Source organism: Labeo rohita, chromosome 2, assembly GCF_022985175.1.
Source record: "Labeo rohita strain BAU-BD-2019 chromosome 2, IGBB_LRoh.1.0, whole genome shotgun sequence".
NCBI classification, from domain to species: domain Eukaryota; kingdom Metazoa; phylum Chordata; class Actinopteri; order Cypriniformes; family Cyprinidae; genus Labeo; species Labeo rohita.
In genome coordinates this window covers 20,026,296-20,047,071 of record NC_066870.1, presented here as the reverse complement: position 1 = coordinate 20,047,071, position 20,776 = coordinate 20,026,296, and the positions used below count along the sequence as shown (strand labels likewise).

Genomic DNA, 20,776 nt, shown 5'->3' with positions numbered 1-20,776 from the left:
GATTGCAAATCTCAAACTCCAACCATCTGATGAACAGAGCCTAGCACCCACCCTACATACTTTTATTTTTAAATCTGTTACACTTGAATTTACATCAAAATATGGAAAAAAAGATCTGTTGCACTTTAATCTGAATAGACGACTATATGCAAATCATCTGTGGGCTTCTCCAAAAACTGGGAAATAATAATTGGTCAATTTCAGATATGCTGATATTTAATTGTCCATACTCACTTTCCCTATTTTTACAGATATTAGCTGTGCTGTCATCAAACACTCACTCAACAATAATAATTTACTGCAAAACAAACTGTTAAATGTAGGCTTAAGCAAATCTCTAAATGAACATCAAGCAAATAATGTTCTGTTCCATATTTTAATTTTAATACTTAAGTTATGTGTTACCAGAAATAACAAAAATTATGTGACAACAGGGCAGGACTTTTTGTTGTCTAACCAAGAAAAGGGAAACCTGTCATTACTTAAGCAGCTCCATTAATTTAGTGATGCAAAAACGACAAGCTTTAACATTTAATGGCCCAATTCTGCACTTCATACCTTTCTTCGTGACTTATTACATGCATTATTCATGACTTACCATGCTAACCTAAAATAGCTCATTGATTTTAAGACCACCGAGTATTTCCATCTTGTGTCATAGTCCTCCTTGGGAGAGCTCATTAAAGCAGCTAGTCTAGTTCTGTGCTAGAACCTTCATTAGCAATTGAGACCAAAATAATGAGTCTGTGTCTGTAAAGAAATAATTAAAAAGCCAAAGAACTGATTAGCAATGAATACATATAGCCTATTCAGGAAACGTGTCAGTGAAACATTGTATAATAGGCTGTTTCCAGGCAACACACCGCTGTGCCACTCAACAATGAGTTCTGTGGTTGTACCACACGTTTAGCTTTGATCGTTTCATTCAACCTGTAAGTCTCCACTGCAACCAGGCAAGCCAGCATCTAATGATCTGACTATATTTCAAAGGCAATCAGTCCAGGTGTGAATGTCCCGTAGCTCTACGATTGGTCTGTTGCTACATGCTACTATTAACAACATAGCAACTGCATTTCGAGTACAAAAACCATGCATCTTTTGCATAATCTGTCCCTGAGGCAAACCTGCAGGATATCACTTACTATGTGCTTCAAAGAGCTATGAGCATTGGAAACAGTAAAACTACATTCTTTCAGGCTGGCAGGTGTCTACGTTTATATATTTGTGTGAACAGATGGGGTAAAACTAATTTAAAAAAAAAAAAAGAAAAGGATACGGCTTGTCTGTTTCATCGGAATATATTTACATATGCTCTCATTCAAAGCACAAAGAGGTCTAGGGATATATATGATGCAGATAACATGGGCGTTTGAGAGCATTATTCTCTCCTACATTAAAAGTAAAGCACAATGTTTCCAGATGAAGCATGTCATTTGATGTGCGCCGCTGACAGGAATATCTCCACAGGGGGTGATGCTAATTTCTAGCAGTGCAGCTTGATCTGCAAAGTAACAAATCCATTAAACAGGAGGAGTTCACTCCAGTCCACAGAGTTGACAATTCTCCGGAAACACCACAGTAATGGGCTTAGACTATATGCTTGATGCCAATCTGTCCTTGTCCTTGTGTCTTTCCGTATCACAATGCTGGCAGGCCAAATGTCAGTCTAGAATCTAGTGACTGAGGTTACCTGGAACAGGCAGGATGCCAGTTGCAGAAAAGGCTCAATTTTGGCTGACCTGTCAAAAGTGATACCTAATCTCATGACGAAAACATATCTGTGGGAACTTTTTCGCAAGACACGAAATACGTACCAGTAAGTACACATTATTGCAGTTTACAACAGAAATGAACACTAAAACACCGAGCACTTGTAATCAGTTTTCGTACACGGTTAGAGCTGTCCCTAACTATTGGTAATCGAGTAATCTGACGATTATTCTGACGATTAATCGAGTAATCAGATCATAATTCTTATAGACCTAAATAGACCTAAGTGAACAATAGCCTTTAAAATGACTTAACATACATATATAATAGCAATGAGGCAATAATAATCATTTCAAATAAAGTATCAAAAGCAAGTAATCATATGGTTTTATTGAACAAAACTGTTAAAATAATAATGTGTTACAAACAATAGAGCTAATGTACATTACGCATTATAACAAATGCTTGTAGAGGGCGTCAACGGCCAGACGATTGTTTTTACACTTTACCGTGCAATCCAATCCATGTTTAATATTGGCTAAACAACATTTAATTCAAATGTCCACTTAATCTTTAATATTTGGTCATTTCTTTTTTATATACAACCACTGTCATTTCTTGAATATGTGGACATCTAAACGGGAAAACTTTTATTTTGAAATCATGCTGAAGAGTTAGCATATTGAAAAGGATAATGATGTATTCTCCTTACAAATCTGATGAAACGGCGCATGTTGCGTTCCCAGATGAATGTTATAATAAACCCAAACTCACAACAACATGCAGAGATGGAGTATGAGATGCTCCACACATGTAAATGATAACAGTTTGTGGAGCAGCACTTACTGTGAACAGAGCCGCTTTGAGATGCACATACCTGCATCGCATATATTTAGTTAACTGAATTGTAGCGTTTGTGAATTCGTAATAGCATTATGCTTTATGATGATTTTTTAAATTAGTTTAATATGTGAAATGCTCCACTTCTGGTATTTTGCAGATTACTCGACATGGGCAAAATGCAATCGAGGATTTGTTCAAATCGAATACTCAAATAGAATCGAGGAATCGTTGCAGCCCTATACACAGTTATGATTATAGCTCCATATGTTTCGCTTTCCCGATATAACAGGCTTGCTCGGCAGCTCAGTATTGGACTTAGGATGCCGAATCCTTGGGTACGAATCCTGTGAAAAACATGACTCACGATGAAAGAGCTGGAAGATCAAAAAACAAGCTAACATGGCATGCTTGCGATTGTGTTTTTACATCATATTTGCTTTTGTTCATACTGTCGGATACGTTTGTGTGTAGTGCAGATGGTATGTTATTTTAAATAGTCACTGAGCATTAGAGTTATAGCGCCACTTAACGAACATTTCAAGTTAAACATACCATATGTACGTTCAACACACTTTTTTAGCGCCACTCACTGGACATTTCACAAGGAATATGTCATGAAAAATATGTGGCTGTACATATTTCGTGTCTTGCGAAAAATTTCCCACAGGTACGTTTTCGTCATGAGATCAGGTTGCAAAACTGACTGTGTAGGACAACCGAATGGGCTTGTTCGATAATAGTTTTGCTAAAGAAATAGTCCGGGTTTAGTACAAGTTCAATCAATAACGCACAATTCCACACAGGATTTTCAGAAAGACTGAAACTAAAAGAGCTGACTATATTGAAACCGCCAGTAATGTTGCAACGCATAAATGTGAATAACTGTTTTTATTATGTGGTCACTATTGCTTTGTCTGTTGTTACAGATTGTTCCATATGTACTGAGTATTTATGCATCATTCTGTGAAGGATGTAGGCTGTCAAACATACACAACTGTTAGCCAATCATAGCAGTGGGTGTTTACTTCTAAGTTTACAAACTGCCACACCTCAAACAGAGCGTTCTGATGAGGGAGTCAAAATAGGACAGACAGTAGCCTATTACTTTTAATTTATGATGTAAAATCTTGATAACATTATAAGTGGATCTCAGAGAACAGTACAAAAATAATAAAAAAGGCAGTTTATGACCCCTTTAAACTTTATACACACACACATACATATATTACATGGGAGACTGGTGTCCTATTAAACATGACATGAGTCTTTTGTTTGTTTATCGACCCTTTAAAGGCATCTATCTGGGACAAGTCAATTTTAAGCCTGAGGGGACTGTGAAATACAGCTGCTAAGCTATCAGAGTAAAACAAGCTAGCACCTTTCCATTCATTTCTCATCCTACTGGTTTAAAAGACTTAAGAATAGTCCTGGACACTGTGTGTTGCCAGGACATTATTTTGTCTCCTGCAATGGGACTACTGCCCTACATGTGACCTATTAGTGAATTGGGAGGCCTGGAGGAAGTAGAGTACTCAGGGGGTCAAGCCTGTGGCAGTTGTATGTGTGTGTGTTTCAACAATATGGTACTGAGAAAATGAGAGGGGGTTGATGTGCTAGACTGTGAGAACGTGCAGAGGTGTTGGTGAAACGCGAATGGGGATACTCACTGTTGGGGATTTGGGCCAAGTGCTCTATTTTGTCAACAGCATCAATTTCGGCAAAGTATTTTTCGTTTTACTGATGTACAAAATGGTCGAGCTTGTTGAAATACTGTATATGAACCTAATATTTTACAAGTAATATAAAAAAAAATCTAAATAATATAAATAAATGCGCTCGAATGTTTATCAGTGTTAATTTTTCATTTTACACCAACAAAAGTAAAAGTTAGATCAAGTAGAATGAACTCCTTAGGTAACAAATGCACAATACACAGTCAAACCAAAATTTATTTAGACACTTTCAACATTTCTCACATTATCATAATTTATTCACTATGGTAATAAAATATTACAAGAACTGTGTCAGAACAAATTCATTTTGATAATGTCAGCCAATCAACCAAAAATTCAGACAACTGTCAGTATGAAAATATTTACTATCAATACTTTGTTGACCAATTAACAAGCAATGCTTAATTTTGTTTAGTCTGTGGTGTAAAAATGTCGCATTAGCAATAAAAAAAAAAAAAAAAAACACTTGGTAAGATCAATGTATCTGAAAGATTTTTGGTCTCACATTTTTATCAGTTTTACTGGTATGAAGAATTTTTGGGTATAATATGTCACAGTTTACTTTATTTTGCTATCTTCACTTAAATAAATGAACTATAGTCTCCTGCACCCACTAGTAAAAAAAAAAAAAAATTCAAAAATTCTATCTGGTGTCTGAAATATTTTTGGTTGGACTGTATCTGTGCCATATAATTTACTGGCTGATATTACAGATTTCTTTCTTTTTTTTTAATTTATCAGTATCAATATTGGATATGTGTTACCAGTAGTGTTAATGATGCTCTGTAATTTGCATTTTTGCACTGTTGTAACATTGTGAAGTGTATGTAATTTTTTTTTTTGAGATGCCTGTTTAGTGTTTCATATACACTATAATTTAGAAATATTTAAATACAGATTAATTACTTCTTTAAAATAAAAAAAATGTGTCTTATAAATATAAACTGGTAAATACTACAACAAGGTTTATGGTCGATGAACTTAAAACTATATTTTGCAAATGGAAAAAATTTAGTTGCCAGTTGAAAAAATTCAGTTGGCACTGAAATGTGACACTGAAAGCTGAAGTAACAACTGCTGAAAATTCAGCTTTGCCATCACAGGAATAAATCACATTTTAACATATACTGAAAAAGAAATCAGTTACTGTATATTATTTGAAAATTGTAATAATATTGTACAATGTTTCTGTTTTTACTGTAGGTTTTTTTTTTTTTTAATAAGTTAATAAATGGAGCCTTGGTGAGCATCAAACCTAAACTTTTGACTGGTACTGCATATTGGCTTAAATTTATTTAATTTTCTATTTGCCATATTTTTACACTTGAATTACTTTTGCTGTCATCTAAAAGTTCAATTTATTAATAGCCTACTGTTTCAAGCAAGTCTCAAAATAAACATACTGCATAATGCATTTAAAATGATCCTTTTTTATTCTAATTTTACAAAATACAGAACATTTTAACATCAGTGCATTGCTACTCTACACAATCACATATTACAGTATGTGTCATACATATATAAGAATATCCATACATCCTAATCACGTGGAACACTGAGTTTTAATGATTCACATCCTTTTCTTTTGAGTGACGTAACAGCAGCAAGGCACAACATTTTTCAGTGAATCATCCTTCCACCTCCGCAGCATAAATACCACCTGTTTCAGAGTGCAGAGGGCCGCAAACCTCTGCAAATCACACAGCTATCCTCATTAAGATGCAAACTCCCACAGTCTTGCAGCTAATTCTGCACCATATACTTACACCCTTCCTCCACAACATCCAGTGTTATTAGCATTATTTAAGGCACGATGCTAAATGGAAGAGAAGAGGACTCTGCCTGTCCTCAGCTGAATCATGAGGGACAGTTCTTTGAAGAAATACAAGCTTATATTTTACAATAATTCGACATTAATCCGATCATAAATCTCCTCAGGCTGGAAAGATATATTTTTTATCCCTGTCAAAAAAGTAGCTCCTGATTAAAAGTGTATTAACAGGGGATAATTTAGAATATTGTTTCTTTTAAACGTTCACATTAGAGAGCCAGTCAAATAAAAAAAAGTCAATATTTCAAGCCTAAGTGAACTGCATTGCAAGATTAAAACATTAACAATTTATAACAATCAAAGATCACAGGGCATTTAGAATAGCAGTGCATATCGAGTTTCGAAATAACTCCACAAATGTGTGTCGGCTCAACTGGCTTGTGTAAAATGAGCCGATCAAATCGAGAGTCAAATTCTGTTACAATGATCACCTCCTCGCACGCTTGGCTTTTTGTCCCTCTACTATCTCGCACATCATTCTGTGCCACAGTGTCTGACTGAACTGCACAGAATGGATTTTAGTGGCCCCGCTTAATGGCTAATAAACTCAACACGGCCTTAACGGTGAGGCAAATCGTGGTCTGAGATTCAAGGTGCCCTTTGAGCGTATTATTGCCTTTAATTGAGCTTTACGGAACACTTCCTAATAAGATTATTTCATTCCTATTACCAAACAAAGCCATCATCAAAGCATGCCCAGTGATGCTAGTCTGGGCAATGATACAGCTCAGCAGACGCAACTCTTCCTGTTGGGATGGAGAACTGTGAAGAGACACCCAGGTGGGAATCTAATATGGATAACCAGACTTCATGATCACACTGCTATGTTGACTGCTATGCTGAATGGCAAAATGTATTATTTTAAATAAGTCTGTATATCTAGGTATATTTTAGATAAAAGCGAACCAGACGCTACTTCAGGCTTCATAGAAAAGCTGTTGAAAAATAAAATCACACTGTTCCAGGGCACTTGACACAGTGGACTGACTCAGATCTAATAAATCTCATATGCACCCACCTCCGCAGTTTGTCTCTCTCTCTCTCTCCCTCCCTCCCTCACTGTCTTTCAGGATATAGCTTTCTGTCCTCCCCTAAGCATGACATCAAAACTAAATTACATTTATGTCAGACAGTAAGACGGAGACAGGCATAGACTGCTTTGTAGTTCAATAAACAACCCAATTGATCAAAGTTTACAAGTTGAAGAGGTTTAAATGCAGCCAGATTTAAAAACACAATCAAATTTATGAATAAAAGAAACTTGATTTTTCTAGAACTAGAGGGATTGGCTGTTGTTTTTGTCTTTTCATTAAATCTTTGGTTTAAAAATATAAAACTCCTGATCAATAGCAAAATCCAATGATGCTTAAAAAAATATTAGATATGAGACGGCCAAACCAAGAGAAAGAATAGATCATTCACTCAAAAATGAAATTCTGTCATTGTTTAATCCCCTGCATGTCGTTCCAAACCTGTATGACTCTTTCTTCATCAAAATTCAGCAGAACATGGGGGTCACACTTTATTTTAAGGGCCAATTCTCATTATTAACAAACCATTAACTATGACTTTCGCCTCACTAAACTCCTATTTTGGCTGCTTAATAATAGTAAGGACGTTTTTAAATTTAGAGACTAGGGATGTGGAATGTGGTCATGCAAAATATGTGCTTTATAAATATAACACACAGCCATTATGTTAATAATAGACATGCTAATATGCAACTAGTCAATAGTGAGAATTGCTCCCTATTCTGAAGTGTTACCAAAAATGGTTTGAAGAAACAGTTTTGTAACCAAACTTCCAAAAAGATAGACAAAAAGCACATAAAAAGAGACATTTCTCAAAATCTTCTTTTATGTTTCACAGAAAGTAAGTCATACTGGTTTTGTCCTTACAGTTATCATGTCATATATGTGACTCTGGACCCCAAAAATCGGTCTTAAGTAGCACAGGTATATTTATAGCAATAGCCAAAAATACATTGTATGGGTGAAAATAATCAATTTTTCTTTTATGCCAAAAATCATTAGGATGTTAAGTTAAGATCATGTTCCATGAAGACATTTTGTAAGTTTCCTACTGTAAATATATTAAAATTTAATTTTTAATTAGTAATATGCATTGCTAAGAACTTCATTTGGAACTTTAAAGGTGATTTTCTCAGTATTTTGATTTTTATGCACACTCAGATTCCCGATTTTCAAATAGCTGTATCTCGAACAAATATTGTCCTAGCTTTCAGATGATAACTCTCAATTTATAAAAAACTGAAAGGATTTGTGGTCCAGGGTCACATATGTTAATATTCTAATAAGCAACTAGTTAATAGTGAGAATTAGTCCCTGTACTAAAATGTTACTGAAGATGGTTTGAAGAATGTATTTCCATTTCCAAACTTCCACTGTATAGACAAAAGGCACTGAGACATTTCTCGCAATACCTTTTTTTATGTTCCACAGATGAAAGTTAGTCATACAGGTTTGGAACACAATTACAATTTTCATTTTTGAATGAACTTTCACTTAAACTTTATTTTTGTGTCCTTACAGTTATCATGCCATACATGTGATATTATTTTCAAACTTATAATCGTCAAACTGAAGTGCATCCATGATAAAAGCTAACCTGAAGTCAGGCAAATGTGTGTGTAGTGTAAAATATTTCAATACAAAAAGTAAAATAAAACGACATAACATAAAACAAAATAAAATAACTCTAATAACCAAGTCAGCTTGGTTTAGACATAAGACTCATATCATCTGTCATTTAAACAGCTGTGTATGGTCTCACAGCACCAATACTTCCTTCTGCAACAGATGTTACATGCAGGTGATTGCCAATAAATTAGCTCAATTGAAACAGACAATTCATCTAAAATATCTAATGTAGCTGAATTAGATTTTTGTTGATACTGTTGCTACCTGACTGTGTCACCGGTCTTTGTTCACTGTACATTCATAGAGACTGTAGGCTGCAGAATCAGAGGCTGCAGAAATGATATTTGAAACATAAATGTTACAATAAACGCGACAGAATTCACCGCGTCTGTCTGCGAAGAGGCACCGAAGTGGCGTGGTACATAAACGCATACCAGCAGAGAACACGCGACGTGTTTAAGTCAATGCAATTCGCAACAAGAAAATAACCACATTAGGATTATGATGAAAAAAAAACGCATACTGGAATAATAACACCTTACCTTAAGGTCTGTATCAGGCGTAATTCATAAACACAGAGCGGTGAAGTAAATCCTTTAACGTTTCTGAAATACAGACAGTGTATGAAGGGGTGATCGCTGGATATGATACTGGAGTCGGTCTGATCCGCACCTGACAGCGAGCCGTGGAGCTGCAGCGGAGGTACGTGTGGTGTTCAATGATGCCGGGGCACCGATAAAATGCGTCATGGAATCTGGCCAGTGGACTTCAGTGAGGTTATGCTGGGAAAAATTCCTTTAGGGAAAATCAAAGACGTATAAAGTCCATCTGTTAAGTCATGACAGAGATTGTTTTAATTATGTCATTTTCTCAAGATCTGACATGTAATAAAGTTTGAGGTAACATTTGAAAGACTGTGCCCGTTCAAAAATGGCCAATAATAGCCAGTTTAAAAACGAGCTGTCCAAATAGTTTCCATATATTTGTATTTCATACATATTCATATTTCATTAACTATACACATTATATAAATATATTCAATATTCATAAATCTCATTTGATTCGCCTACATTGTCATCATCACACTCGTTTTTACTTATCAGTATCTGCATTAGTCATTGGAAAAACCATGTAAGATAGACTAGTAATAAAATCCTAAATTAATTTGCCTGAAAAACGACATTTGGATTTAAATCTGTGCACAATACCGCTTAAACCCTGACATATTGGCTCATAAACCCATCAGCATATACTCTAGCGTTGTTCTGGTACTCTGTTCAATTAGAAATCCATGCCAGGTTTTAGATTTTTGCCAACCGGATACGTTCCATCACAAACCATCATTGTATTACGTAGTTACAGCGCCTAACTTTAATTCGAAGAACCAAGATGGTAATTTTAGCATTCGTCTTTTTTTGTCCTTTAGCATTTCAAAACAGAGTTATTTTCATCAATTGCGTTACATGCAGACAAGATGTTTTAAAGTTTGAATTAACATTTCCGTTTGCAAAATGTAAATTTATATACTCCTAGGATGAAATGCGCTTGAGCACTATGAGTCAGTTATGCAGGCATGAATTCCGGAAAACAGGGACAAAAAAATAATATTCTATATGGTTTATTATACTTTTTTTTTATACAATAGATATATGGTAACAAGAAAACAATAACATTCCAGTACAATTTCGCCCTTTTCCAGCATTTTTTTTTTTTTTTTTCCAAAAAACAAAAAACACTGACAAAAAAAATATTAAACTTATTAAAAAGGAATAATTCAAAGCACTTGAGAAAACAAAAATACAAAAATATCTTGCTAAAGATACAAAATCTCTGCAAGACATGTCATATTTGGCATCTAAATAACATTAATTATAAGGAGCCATCCAATTAGGTCACATTGTTCCCTCTTAAAGTATCAGAGATGGTTGAATGGAGCATATCAGGGGCTGTGAAGCTGCTTGTGAAAGGGGGGAACCCTGCTGCGCAGTCTGTCTGTAGAAGGTCAAAATGATCTGGCCTTTTCACAGAGCCCATGTCACTTGCATCCAATCAGAGAAGTGAATAGAACCAAATGAGAGGTTTCATAAGCTTCTTTTTGCTGCTGCCATTCTTGTTCTTAGTTAGACTCAGCATGCATTTGATCCTGCGGAGGCAAATTTACATCCGTGACATGAAAGGAGCTCATTTTCTTCCTTTTCATTGCCTATTCATATTGTAGCATTCACATAGCAGCTTGATGAGCTTTCTTTTTTTCTCGCATGGAAGGTAAAACTCCGCCCCAGGCCACAAAAGTACTCTTTAAAATGCTTTAAAATGTTTTAATGTATAATTTCCACTGATGTAGATTATAATATTTATGTTACAAAATGAGAAGGCCATCATTCATTTAAAAGAGCCTTATAAAGAAAGAATTAACCATCAGATAGTTTAATCATTTGATCTTTCGTACTGAGCGTATAATATGCACCACATAATTATTGTGTATCTTGATAACTGTTTTTATGTATAGTTATTTAAAAAAATATTGTTGCATTTTCTAATCTCTTAAAAATCATTAACTTAATTTTAATCGTTTTAGAATTCACATAAACTTTTACATTATAGCCCATTCTTAAAAACACCCTACCTGTTGTATATCAAACTGAAAAAAAAAAAAAAAAAAATAGTAACTGAGATACACAATTACTAATTTAAATGCTTAAAACTTTCATTCACTGACTAAGCCTAACCCTAATTGTACTAATCATTAGTCAATATGAGCAGATGTTTTTTTTTTTTTTTAATCTATCTATCTATCTAGACAGATACACCATAGTGACAAATATATGTGCTGTCATAAGAAACATGATTCTTCTCTGACACCTAGTGGTATAAATAATCAATTACACATATAAGGCATCGATATTATATCATGTATTATTATTTAATGCATGACTAGTCGTAAGTTTTTAAAATCAATTGCATAAAAATGCACACTGGTCTAATATGTCCAAAAAGGTAAAATGGATTACCACTTGATTACCACTTGCTACGACCTTACCTAGCTTTAAAGAGACAGTCTTAACAACACAGTGACAAATGATCACTATTAACTATCAAAAATGATTGTAATATGTTCGAAATTTTAGTTTTTTAAAGACAAAGATATTCAAATATAAGAGGGCTTTGTCTTTTGACTCAAACTGAGATACACTATTGTAACAACTTGCCCAAACTCCCTGTATTTAGGGTATAGGATAGACAAAACGTATAAACACTTACTGAATATGCAATCTTCATTCGTATTTTTATACAAAAAAAAAAAAAAATTAAAAATCCAACATTGTCAAAAAAAAAAACAAAAAAAAAAACCCAACAACAAACAACAAAAAAAAAAAAAACCTGATTTTTTTTGTCCAATGCTTACTTATTTCTATAGGTTTATTATTTAGTTTTAATGTACTAAATTAAATAAATGAACAAATAATCAAAGCAAATAAGATTAATAAGGTCAATAAATTAATTAAGACGGAGCTCTCAATTGCTATTTGCCACTTTAGCCACCAGATGACAGCAACTGAACAATGAAAATAAGTTAAACAACGTCTAATCACTCTCTTAAGTTTGACAGTCACGAAATGCTATTAAAAACGTTATTTAATATACTGGAAACACATCCGTAACATATAAAAATCACATTTATTGTACAGGTAGTAGCAATGCATAGCCTACAGTCCATAAGTTTTTATAATCAACAAGTGAAGTAGGCTAGTTAGAAACTGTTAAGCATGTACAACTTTATTACATTTCTTTAAAACAATGTAAATAGTAAACAACTGAAGCAAAGAGCATATATGTAGAGTTCTTTTAGCTTCGGTATATACAGGCTATAATTGTTTATATAACAGTCAGTAATCATAGTTGGAGCAGTGGCCCCTTTAAATGAGCACAGAACGGGTACCAGAAGATGTAGGCGAATAAACTGCGGCTGCTTTTGTTTTCTTTAGAAATATGGACCAAAACAACGTTCATAACGGCAACTGAAATTGAAATTGAAGTTTATCTGCGCACCTTCACTTATCCGTCCCGCTACAGCCTGCGTATCTACACACAGCATCATCAAAGGACGAGGAAGGTCAGGACATGTATCGCTGCCCGGATAACGAATGCTTTTCTGAATCGTCAGAGAAAACGACGAATGGAGACATTTGCTATTCGAGCAATCGAAAAGCAACAGCCACATAAACGCATGGAAAACAGAGAGGATCAGTCGCGAGGAATGTCCGCATCCCGTCTGTTCACCGGCGCTCAAGCATCACTGTGCAGCAGCAGCAGCAACAAACGGAGCAACGCGATGCTCAGCGTTCGAATTAAAGGGACGGGGTCTGCTATCTTTTGATTTGTTCAAATGTTCTCCGGCTGACTCCTCCTGTGCTTCACGGAGACCATGTGGCCAAGCCCACTGGGGTGAGATAGGTACCAGTACCAGCAGGGGACCTCTATATAAAGGCTTACATAGTTTAGAAGAACCAGCAGTTGCTGGTTTTTAGTATCCCGGTCTTACAAACAGAGGAGTGGAACACATTGAAGGACACAAATAATCATGTCTCACGCTTGGGGTTATGGACCACATGACGGTAAGAGCAGTTTTAAGGATACTAAATGAATACTTTAGTCTTTAGTAATTAATTAGAATGAAATTGATGCGATCATTGCTAAAAAGAAAAGTGATTATGATTCATTAGATTATGCTGTGTGGGAAATAATTTATTATTAAACCACAGGAAAAAAAGTAGAAAAAAAGTGTCACTGCAGCAGTACCCTTTTAAAAGCTACAAATATGTATCGTTTACATACTAATAGGTAAAGTTTAAATATTATTTTGTTCTTTTAAGTTACTAATTTGCACATTTAAGGCAAAATAAGATATAAAAGAGCACCTTTTGAAGGTGTCCTGCCCCAATGAGCTTTTGTATCGTTTTTTCTCAGAGTGTGAGGTAAATTGTGGCAGACTACGCTGTAAACAAAATGTTCTGTCTGGTAAAAAGAGACAGGGTAAACACACCAACAAAGGTCATTTCCAAATGTTAAAGCTTGAGACATTCCTCAAAGTAGCAGCTGCACGTATCCACTGCTTACAGTGTGCATTTGCTGACCTTGAATCTTGCAAGGAATGTAAACACATTTTTGTTTGCATCTAGGCACTAGGTTATTATCTTACTGTGTTTTCCGTGTTTCATCTTTTTCTCCTGCTCTGCGATTTCAGGGCCAGAAAAGTGGGCAGAAAGCTTTCCCATTGCAAACGGACCCAGGCAGTCTCCCATTGATATCGTACCCACCCAAGCACAACATGACCATTCTCTGAAGCACCTCAAATTGAAGTATGACCCCGCCACCGCTAAGGGCATCCTCAACAATGGCCATTCATTCCAAGTGGATTTCGTCGATGACGACAACAGCTCAAGTTAGTATATCACTGCTTTTCAAGAACTGTTGTTCTTATTTTCAACCTCTTAAAGCGGTATACATTCTGCAGATTTTGGCAGGTTAATGTTTTGGACATTTCATATTCTTCTTTTATGCTTGAACCTAATGAAAGCATGTAAAAAACTATGAGAAAAACATTTCAAGGACTTTTTCTTTGATACTGAGAGCTAAAATGAAAGGAGCTGGTGCATCTAAATCTGCCAATCATTACACATAAATAGCTCAATATTCAGCTATTAAAGTCTTTCATCACCCTATCTCCTGCTCTATTTTTAAGTAGTCCAGGGCTGCTTTTAGAGTTCAATTCGAGTCTCAAGCTCGAGCTCTCAAACAGCAAATAGTATAAGAACTTGTGAATTTCTTTTATTGTGACCTTTTAGCCTACACTAGAATTTTCTCTTGCTGAAATGTATTTCATTTTCCTCTAGTTCATCTATATTGAATCAGCAAATGATGTAGAAGTGTTATGTGAGCAGTGGATGTGGATGTGTTCCTTCCTCTGCCAGTGGAAATAAGGCACTTAGAGCTCCGTGTACTCAAGTGCTAATGTATTCTATTATGAGAGAAAGAATAGAGCCACATATCAATGCTGTATGCCATGGTCGGTCAATGAGAGCAACATGTGCTGAATTTTAATAGCCGTTTCAACAGGGGACTCACACATATGCTTTAAAAAGTGGTACAGAAACACTATCAAAAAAAAGTCACTTTCTGCATACGAAATGCTTGCTGAAAAGAGATGAAAGAAGTAGCTATTGAATATGTTACTGAATATTGAACCGCTCAAATAATATCTTAAATAGTCCACTCACACCAAATTAGAAGCAGAAGTTCCATGTCATTAAAGGTGCATAATATGATATATGATATGATATAGGACATATGAAAGATTATTTTTTAGGATTGGATATCTATGCCTGTTTAATAATAAATCTCAAAATGAATATCCAGATTTTATTATTTACATTATAATGTTCAGATGCCTAAACTGACAGATTGATGATTTAAAAAGTTAACGAAATAATATAATTTTAACATCAGCCAGCATTTGTGTCTTATCTATGAATTATCTTAGAATTTTCTTATGCTCACCAAAGCTGCATTTATTTGATCAAAAATACAATAAAAACAGTGATATTGCAACATATGATTAGAATTTAATAGTACTATTGTGTATTTTAATATATTTTAAATTGTAATTAAAATGGAAAGCAGTTCTCCTAACATTATCCAGTACATTATGAATGATCTGTCAGTCTACAAAACATTAAGGATGAATAATATATATTCGTACCATATGATCAGATATTAGAGTTTTGAATTGATTGAATGTATTAATTAGTGAAATTTATAGGCCTATACAAAATATATTTTTGCATATTCCTCATGAATCTCAAAATGAATATCCAATTGTCATTTAATTTTTTACATTATAATGTTGTGAGGGCTAAATTCACCAAATAATGATTTAAAGTCAACAACAACAACAACAACAAAAAATTAATATTAGCCAGCTTGTTTTTTTTTTTCAAAGAAATGCTCACCAAGTCTTCATTTATTTAATCAAAAATGCAGTAAAAACTATATAATTTAAAAGAAAATTTGTGTATTTTAATGCAATTTAAATAGTTATTAAAACAGACACCAGTTCTCCTTTCTGTAACATTAATACATATCCCATGCATTATAAATGAATACATACATTATAAATGCACAAATACATTTAAAAATAATAATTATTCCATACTTTTGAAACATATCCAATATATTTTATTGGAATATATATGTATTTTATGTATATTTTTGTAGTGTATATATCTTATATTATCTTTATATTTAATATACAATGTTACATTGAATCAGGAATGGAGTTTTACAAATTTAAAGGAGAAGTTCACTTCCACAACAAAAATCGATTTCGTCATCCAAGATGTTCATGTCTTTATTTCTTCAGTCATAAAGAAATTATGTTTGTCACTTGTCGCGTCTAGTGTAGACACGGTGATAAAGAAACAAATGAATGATTGAAATAATTGTTTGTGTGTGTAGCTCTGGCTGGAGGTCCCATCTCGGGGATATACAGGTTGAGACAGTTCCATTTTCACTGGGGAAGCAGTGATGACAAGGGCTCAGAGCACACTATTGCTGGAACCAAGTTCCCCTGTGAGGTAATAAGATTCTCTCCCACACTCCTGAAAGAAGCCTCATTCTTCTGTGTTGTGGTTCAGGCCATTCTAATTCTTGAATGTCTCTCCCTTAAAACTATTTATAGCTCACTCCTCATGAATATTCTTGTGATGTTCTCTCATGAATTTGTAAATCCCTCCTTCTAAATACGCTGAGATATTAAGCTAATTCCGTATGTTTCTCACATATACTAAATGTTTCATAACATGTCTCCTCTTTTCTAAAGCTTCATCTCGTTCACTGGAACACTAAGTACCCAAACTTTGGCGAAGCTGCCAGTAAGCCTGATGGCCTTGCTGTGGTTGGAGTTTTTCTCAAGGTCAGGATTTTAGCCAAAAGCATTTTTAGGAATTGCAGTGATTAAATGATACAAAATGATGGATATGTTGTGCGGTTCTGTTTACCAGATTGGTTCTGCAAATCCGAGACTTCAGAAAGTTCTAGATGCTCTTGATGACATCAGATCAAAGGTACTGACATACTAGCTGATTTAGAATATATATGCTTGTCCACCTTGGCCTCACGTTTTTATTCTTCTACAATATGACTGTTTCTTCTCCAGGGCAGACAGACTACATTTTCCAACTTTGATCCTAAAACCTTGCTGCCCGCCTCTCTGGATTACTGGACTTACGAGGGGTCTCTGACCACACCTCCTCTGCTGGAGAGTGTCACCTGGATTGTTCTGAAAGACCCAATCAGCGTTAGTCCTGCTCAGGTACTTTATGCTTTCACACTTTCATTTATGCAGTTACAGTTATATACAGATATCTAGTTCTAGTCCATATCTTTAAAATCTTATGCTGTGTTGAGTCATTGTAACATGATTTTGTCCACACTTTTTTGTTAATTTGGAAGGGAAATATGTTTAAATATACATTTTTAGTTGATAATAAATTAATAAATACCCAAATCAAAAACTGCCTGCTAAGTAGTACAATAACACAAATGGGGTCTCGACATTTAACGTCAGTCCTACTTTGAAACTGGGAGGGTCAGTGCTCCATATGTTTCTGCTTCTGCAAGATTAGTTTATCTTAAATATATTGCTTGTCTGACAGCTAATATCATATTTATGTCAGGCTTGTGTCTGTAAGATAGAAACCAACACCCATGTGTTTATTACTGGAGATGCATTTGAACCTCATTGTGGTCTAGTTTTGTTTTTTATACACTACCAGTTAAAAGTTTTTAAATAGATTGAAAAGATTTTTATTTATTTATTAAAAAAAAAAAGTCTCTTCTGCTTACCAAGCCTGCATTTATTTGATCCAAAGCACAGCAGTAAAACAGTAAAATTTTGAAATATTTTGAAATGTTTTCTACTAATGTAATTTAATGATTTCAAAGCTGAATTTTGTAGCATCATTACTCCAGTCACATGATCCTTCAGAAATCATTCTAATGTTCTGATTTGCTGCTCAAAAACATTTATTATTAGTAGTATTGTTGAAAACAGCTGAGTAGATTTTTTTCCAGGTTTCTTTGATAAATAGAAGGTTCTGAAGAACAGCATTTATCTGAAATAGAAATCTTTTGTAACATTATAACTTTTTATTTCAGATGGATTTTAGATTTCTATTTATCGAAGAATCCCGAATGTAATGTACTAAACTTTTTAAATATTGATAATGTTAATAATAAAATGTTGCTGACAAAATTAGCTTTGATCATAGGAATAAATTAAAATGAAAAATATATTCAAATAGTAAGCACTTATTTTAAATAGCAAAAATATTTCACAATATTACTACTTTTGCTGTATTTTGGATCAAATAAATGCACAAGTAGAACAGAATTAAAAAAAAAAAAACATTACAAATCTTACTGTTCAAAAACTTTTGACTGGGAGTGTATGTTTTAAACTAAATTAGACTTTTTTTTTTAGAATAACTAAATATATTAAAATATTATAATATACACTGCTGTTCAAAAGTTTGGTATAATTTGTAATAATGTTTTAATGTTTAATGATAATGTTTTTTGAATACCAAATCAGCATATCAGAATGATTTCTGAAAGATCATGTGATACTAAAAGTTGTTACTGATGCTGATCAAAGAAATAAATTATATTTTAAAAATATGTTAAAAAAGAAAATTTTAAGTTATTTTGAATTGTGATAATTGTGATTTCAAAAATATTTACAATAAGTTACCAACTCCAAACTCTTGATTGGTAGTACATGTTTATTTTTGATTGAGGTGACATTGCTACCATTATATATATATAAAAAAAAAAAAAGCACAACCCTCATGGACCACATGCTGTGTGCTAATAATTTCCATATGCTTTTTTTCCTCAAAATGTGTTGGAGCTTAGTTTGGTGTAGCACAATAATTAAGAAGCTTGTCTTAAAATGCTGCTTAAGCAGGATCATATCGAACGTGACATTATGCTCTTTTAAAAAATAAAAAATAAAAAAAATTGCACCATTCATTACCTTTTCCTGATGTAGGCAGTGCTGTTAGCCTGCAGAGCTTATTTTAGTCTCCAGTGGTTAGTCAGAACAGTCAGACGGCTGCACAGGAATTCTGGCAAGCGCTCTATGAATGAGCATGGAGCTAAATATAGTAAATATAGGCTGTAATAAGGCTCTGCAAGACTGCCAACAACACTAAACACCACAATCCAAGAGAAAACAATCTAACCGTCTGTCTCTCTGCCTGTCTGTTCTTCAGATGGCCAAGTTCCGTAGCCTGTTGTTCACATCTGAAGGAGAAGCACCTTGCTGCATGGTTGACAACTACAGACCCCCTCAACCTCTCAAGGGACGCAAAGTCCGTGCATCCTTCAAGTAAACAGCAGTACCGATGCCACAACCCTCCCACTGCCGTCGGATCATGGTGCTTTTGACTGGTTCACAAAAACATTCCCAGTGAAACTACTACAGAAATATCACATAGTATGTGTTCTCAATCCAGACCCTTTCTTACATTGCAGTGTTGATATGAGAAAGCTGGATCTGATCTTCTTAAACTGTCTATTTTTGCTTATATTGTTACTTAATATGAGAAATAGTATTTAAAATGCTTGAATACTCAGTGCTTAATAACAGTGGCAGCCCCAGCTGTAGAAACTTTCCTTGCAGTTTTTGTGTAAACTGGACAAATGGGAGACTATTAGTATATCCCAGTCCATCTTTGATCGCTCCACTTTGCGCTTTCTTTGCACTATACGCCATGTTATTCAATAGGAAAGACATCATGGTTCTTCTTGTGTTTATGGCAATAGGTGAATATCAGTTAAATGTGTAACTGAGCGGATGTGTTGAAGCTAAAATGCCTGCAGGAAAGCACTTCCTAACAGCAATATGTTGTTGTTAAAGTGATTCATTATTTATCAAAAGGCATTTGAAGGGATTAGCTTTTATAATTGTTTCTGAGAATGTTGTACCATGATGTTCTGCCATAGATTCCATGATTTATATTTTTCAGAATTAAATTGAGCAGTATTGTGAACAAATATTATATGTAAATCAGTCATATATTAGGAATTTTACCAGCAATAAATGAATATATTTTAAACTATATTGCCTGTGATTGTTTTCTGTACAGAGCACAATGCATCACATTAGCAGTTGTTAACATCAGCTTTAACACATAACTGAGTTTTTTTTTTTTACTTTACAAAAAGATCAAACTTAATGAAAATTAATGAAATTAATGGAAACAATTTTGTACAACATTTACGTAATTTAATGCTACTTTATAAATATGCTATCATTCTATTATCACAATTACAGATGCCACAATTATGTAACCACAGTTACAAAAAAAAATAAAAATTCCACTTACATTATCCACTTGTGTCGGTGTGTGAGTGTGTGTACTTGTTTTTGCTACATAGTGGGGACCAAATGTCCCCACAAGGATAGTAAAACCTGAAATTTTTTCACATTGTGTTAAAAAAAAATGTTAAAAAATGATTAAAAATAGTAAATGATGTTTATCTGAAAGTGTAATGATGCAAACATGTTTTCTGTAAGGGGTAGGTTTAGGGTTAGGGTTGGATTAGGGGATAGACAATATCATTTGGTCAGTATAAAATCTATAGAAGTCCCCAAAAGTCCCCACAATTCACAAAAACAAACGTGTGTGTGTGTGTGTGAGAGAGAGAGAGAGTGTGTGTATTTTTCCTACAGTTATCTTAAGTTTTTTTTTCTCATTGTTTTAATTTTTTACTTTTTATATTTAAAGAAGAAACTATATATAAAAATGTGGCATGCAGTTGCATTTAGATTCACAGCATCAGATTGCGGTTACGCCCTGTTTTGTGCTGCGTTGAACCTTATAACCAATCAGATGCGTTTCTGTTGAACTTAGGAATGCGTTGGCCAATCAGAA

General features: G+C 34.2%; 2 protein-coding genes across 3 annotated transcripts in view; one reads left to right on the top strand and one right to left on the bottom strand.

Moving 5' to 3' along the window:
* dlgap1a (discs, large (Drosophila) homolog-associated protein 1a) overlaps nt 1-9,460 on the bottom strand; it is a 129,074-nt gene extending 119,614 nt beyond the window's left edge. For both annotated transcript variants that reach the window (XM_051131005.1, XM_051131013.1), the window contains exon 1: nt 9,320-9,460. The gene's annotated coding sequence lies outside the window, so the exon portion shown is untranslated. The remainder of the gene's footprint in view (nt 1-9,319) is intronic.
* Nucleotides 9,461-13,226: 3,766 nt separating this feature from the next.
* On the top strand, nt 13,227-19,962 carry cahz (carbonic anhydrase). The gene is made up of 7 exons (XM_051131026.1): nt 13,227-13,393; nt 14,023-14,220; nt 16,293-16,411; nt 16,657-16,749; nt 16,838-16,900; nt 16,993-17,148; nt 19,112-19,962. The coding sequence occupies exons 1-7, from the start codon at nt 13,360-13,362 to the stop codon at nt 19,229-19,231; spliced, it is 783 nt and encodes a 260-aa protein (XP_050986983.1). The 5' UTR covers nt 13,227-13,359; the 3' UTR covers nt 19,232-19,962.
* Nucleotides 19,963-20,776: the final 814 nt, after the last annotated feature.

Excerpts from the sequence above, each read along its gene's own strand:
- cahz (XM_051131026.1), top strand. The coding sequence starts at position 13,360 with ATGTCTCACGCTTGGGGTTATGGACCACATGACG. Across the intron at positions 13,394-14,022 it reads GGGTTATGGACCACATGACG|GGCCAGAAAAGTGGGCAGAA; the intron begins GTAAGAGCAGTT and ends CTGCGATTTCAG. Across the intron at positions 14,221-16,292 it reads CGATGACGACAACAGCTCAA|CTCTGGCTGGAGGTCCCATC; the intron begins GTTAGTATATCA and ends TTGTGTGTGTAG.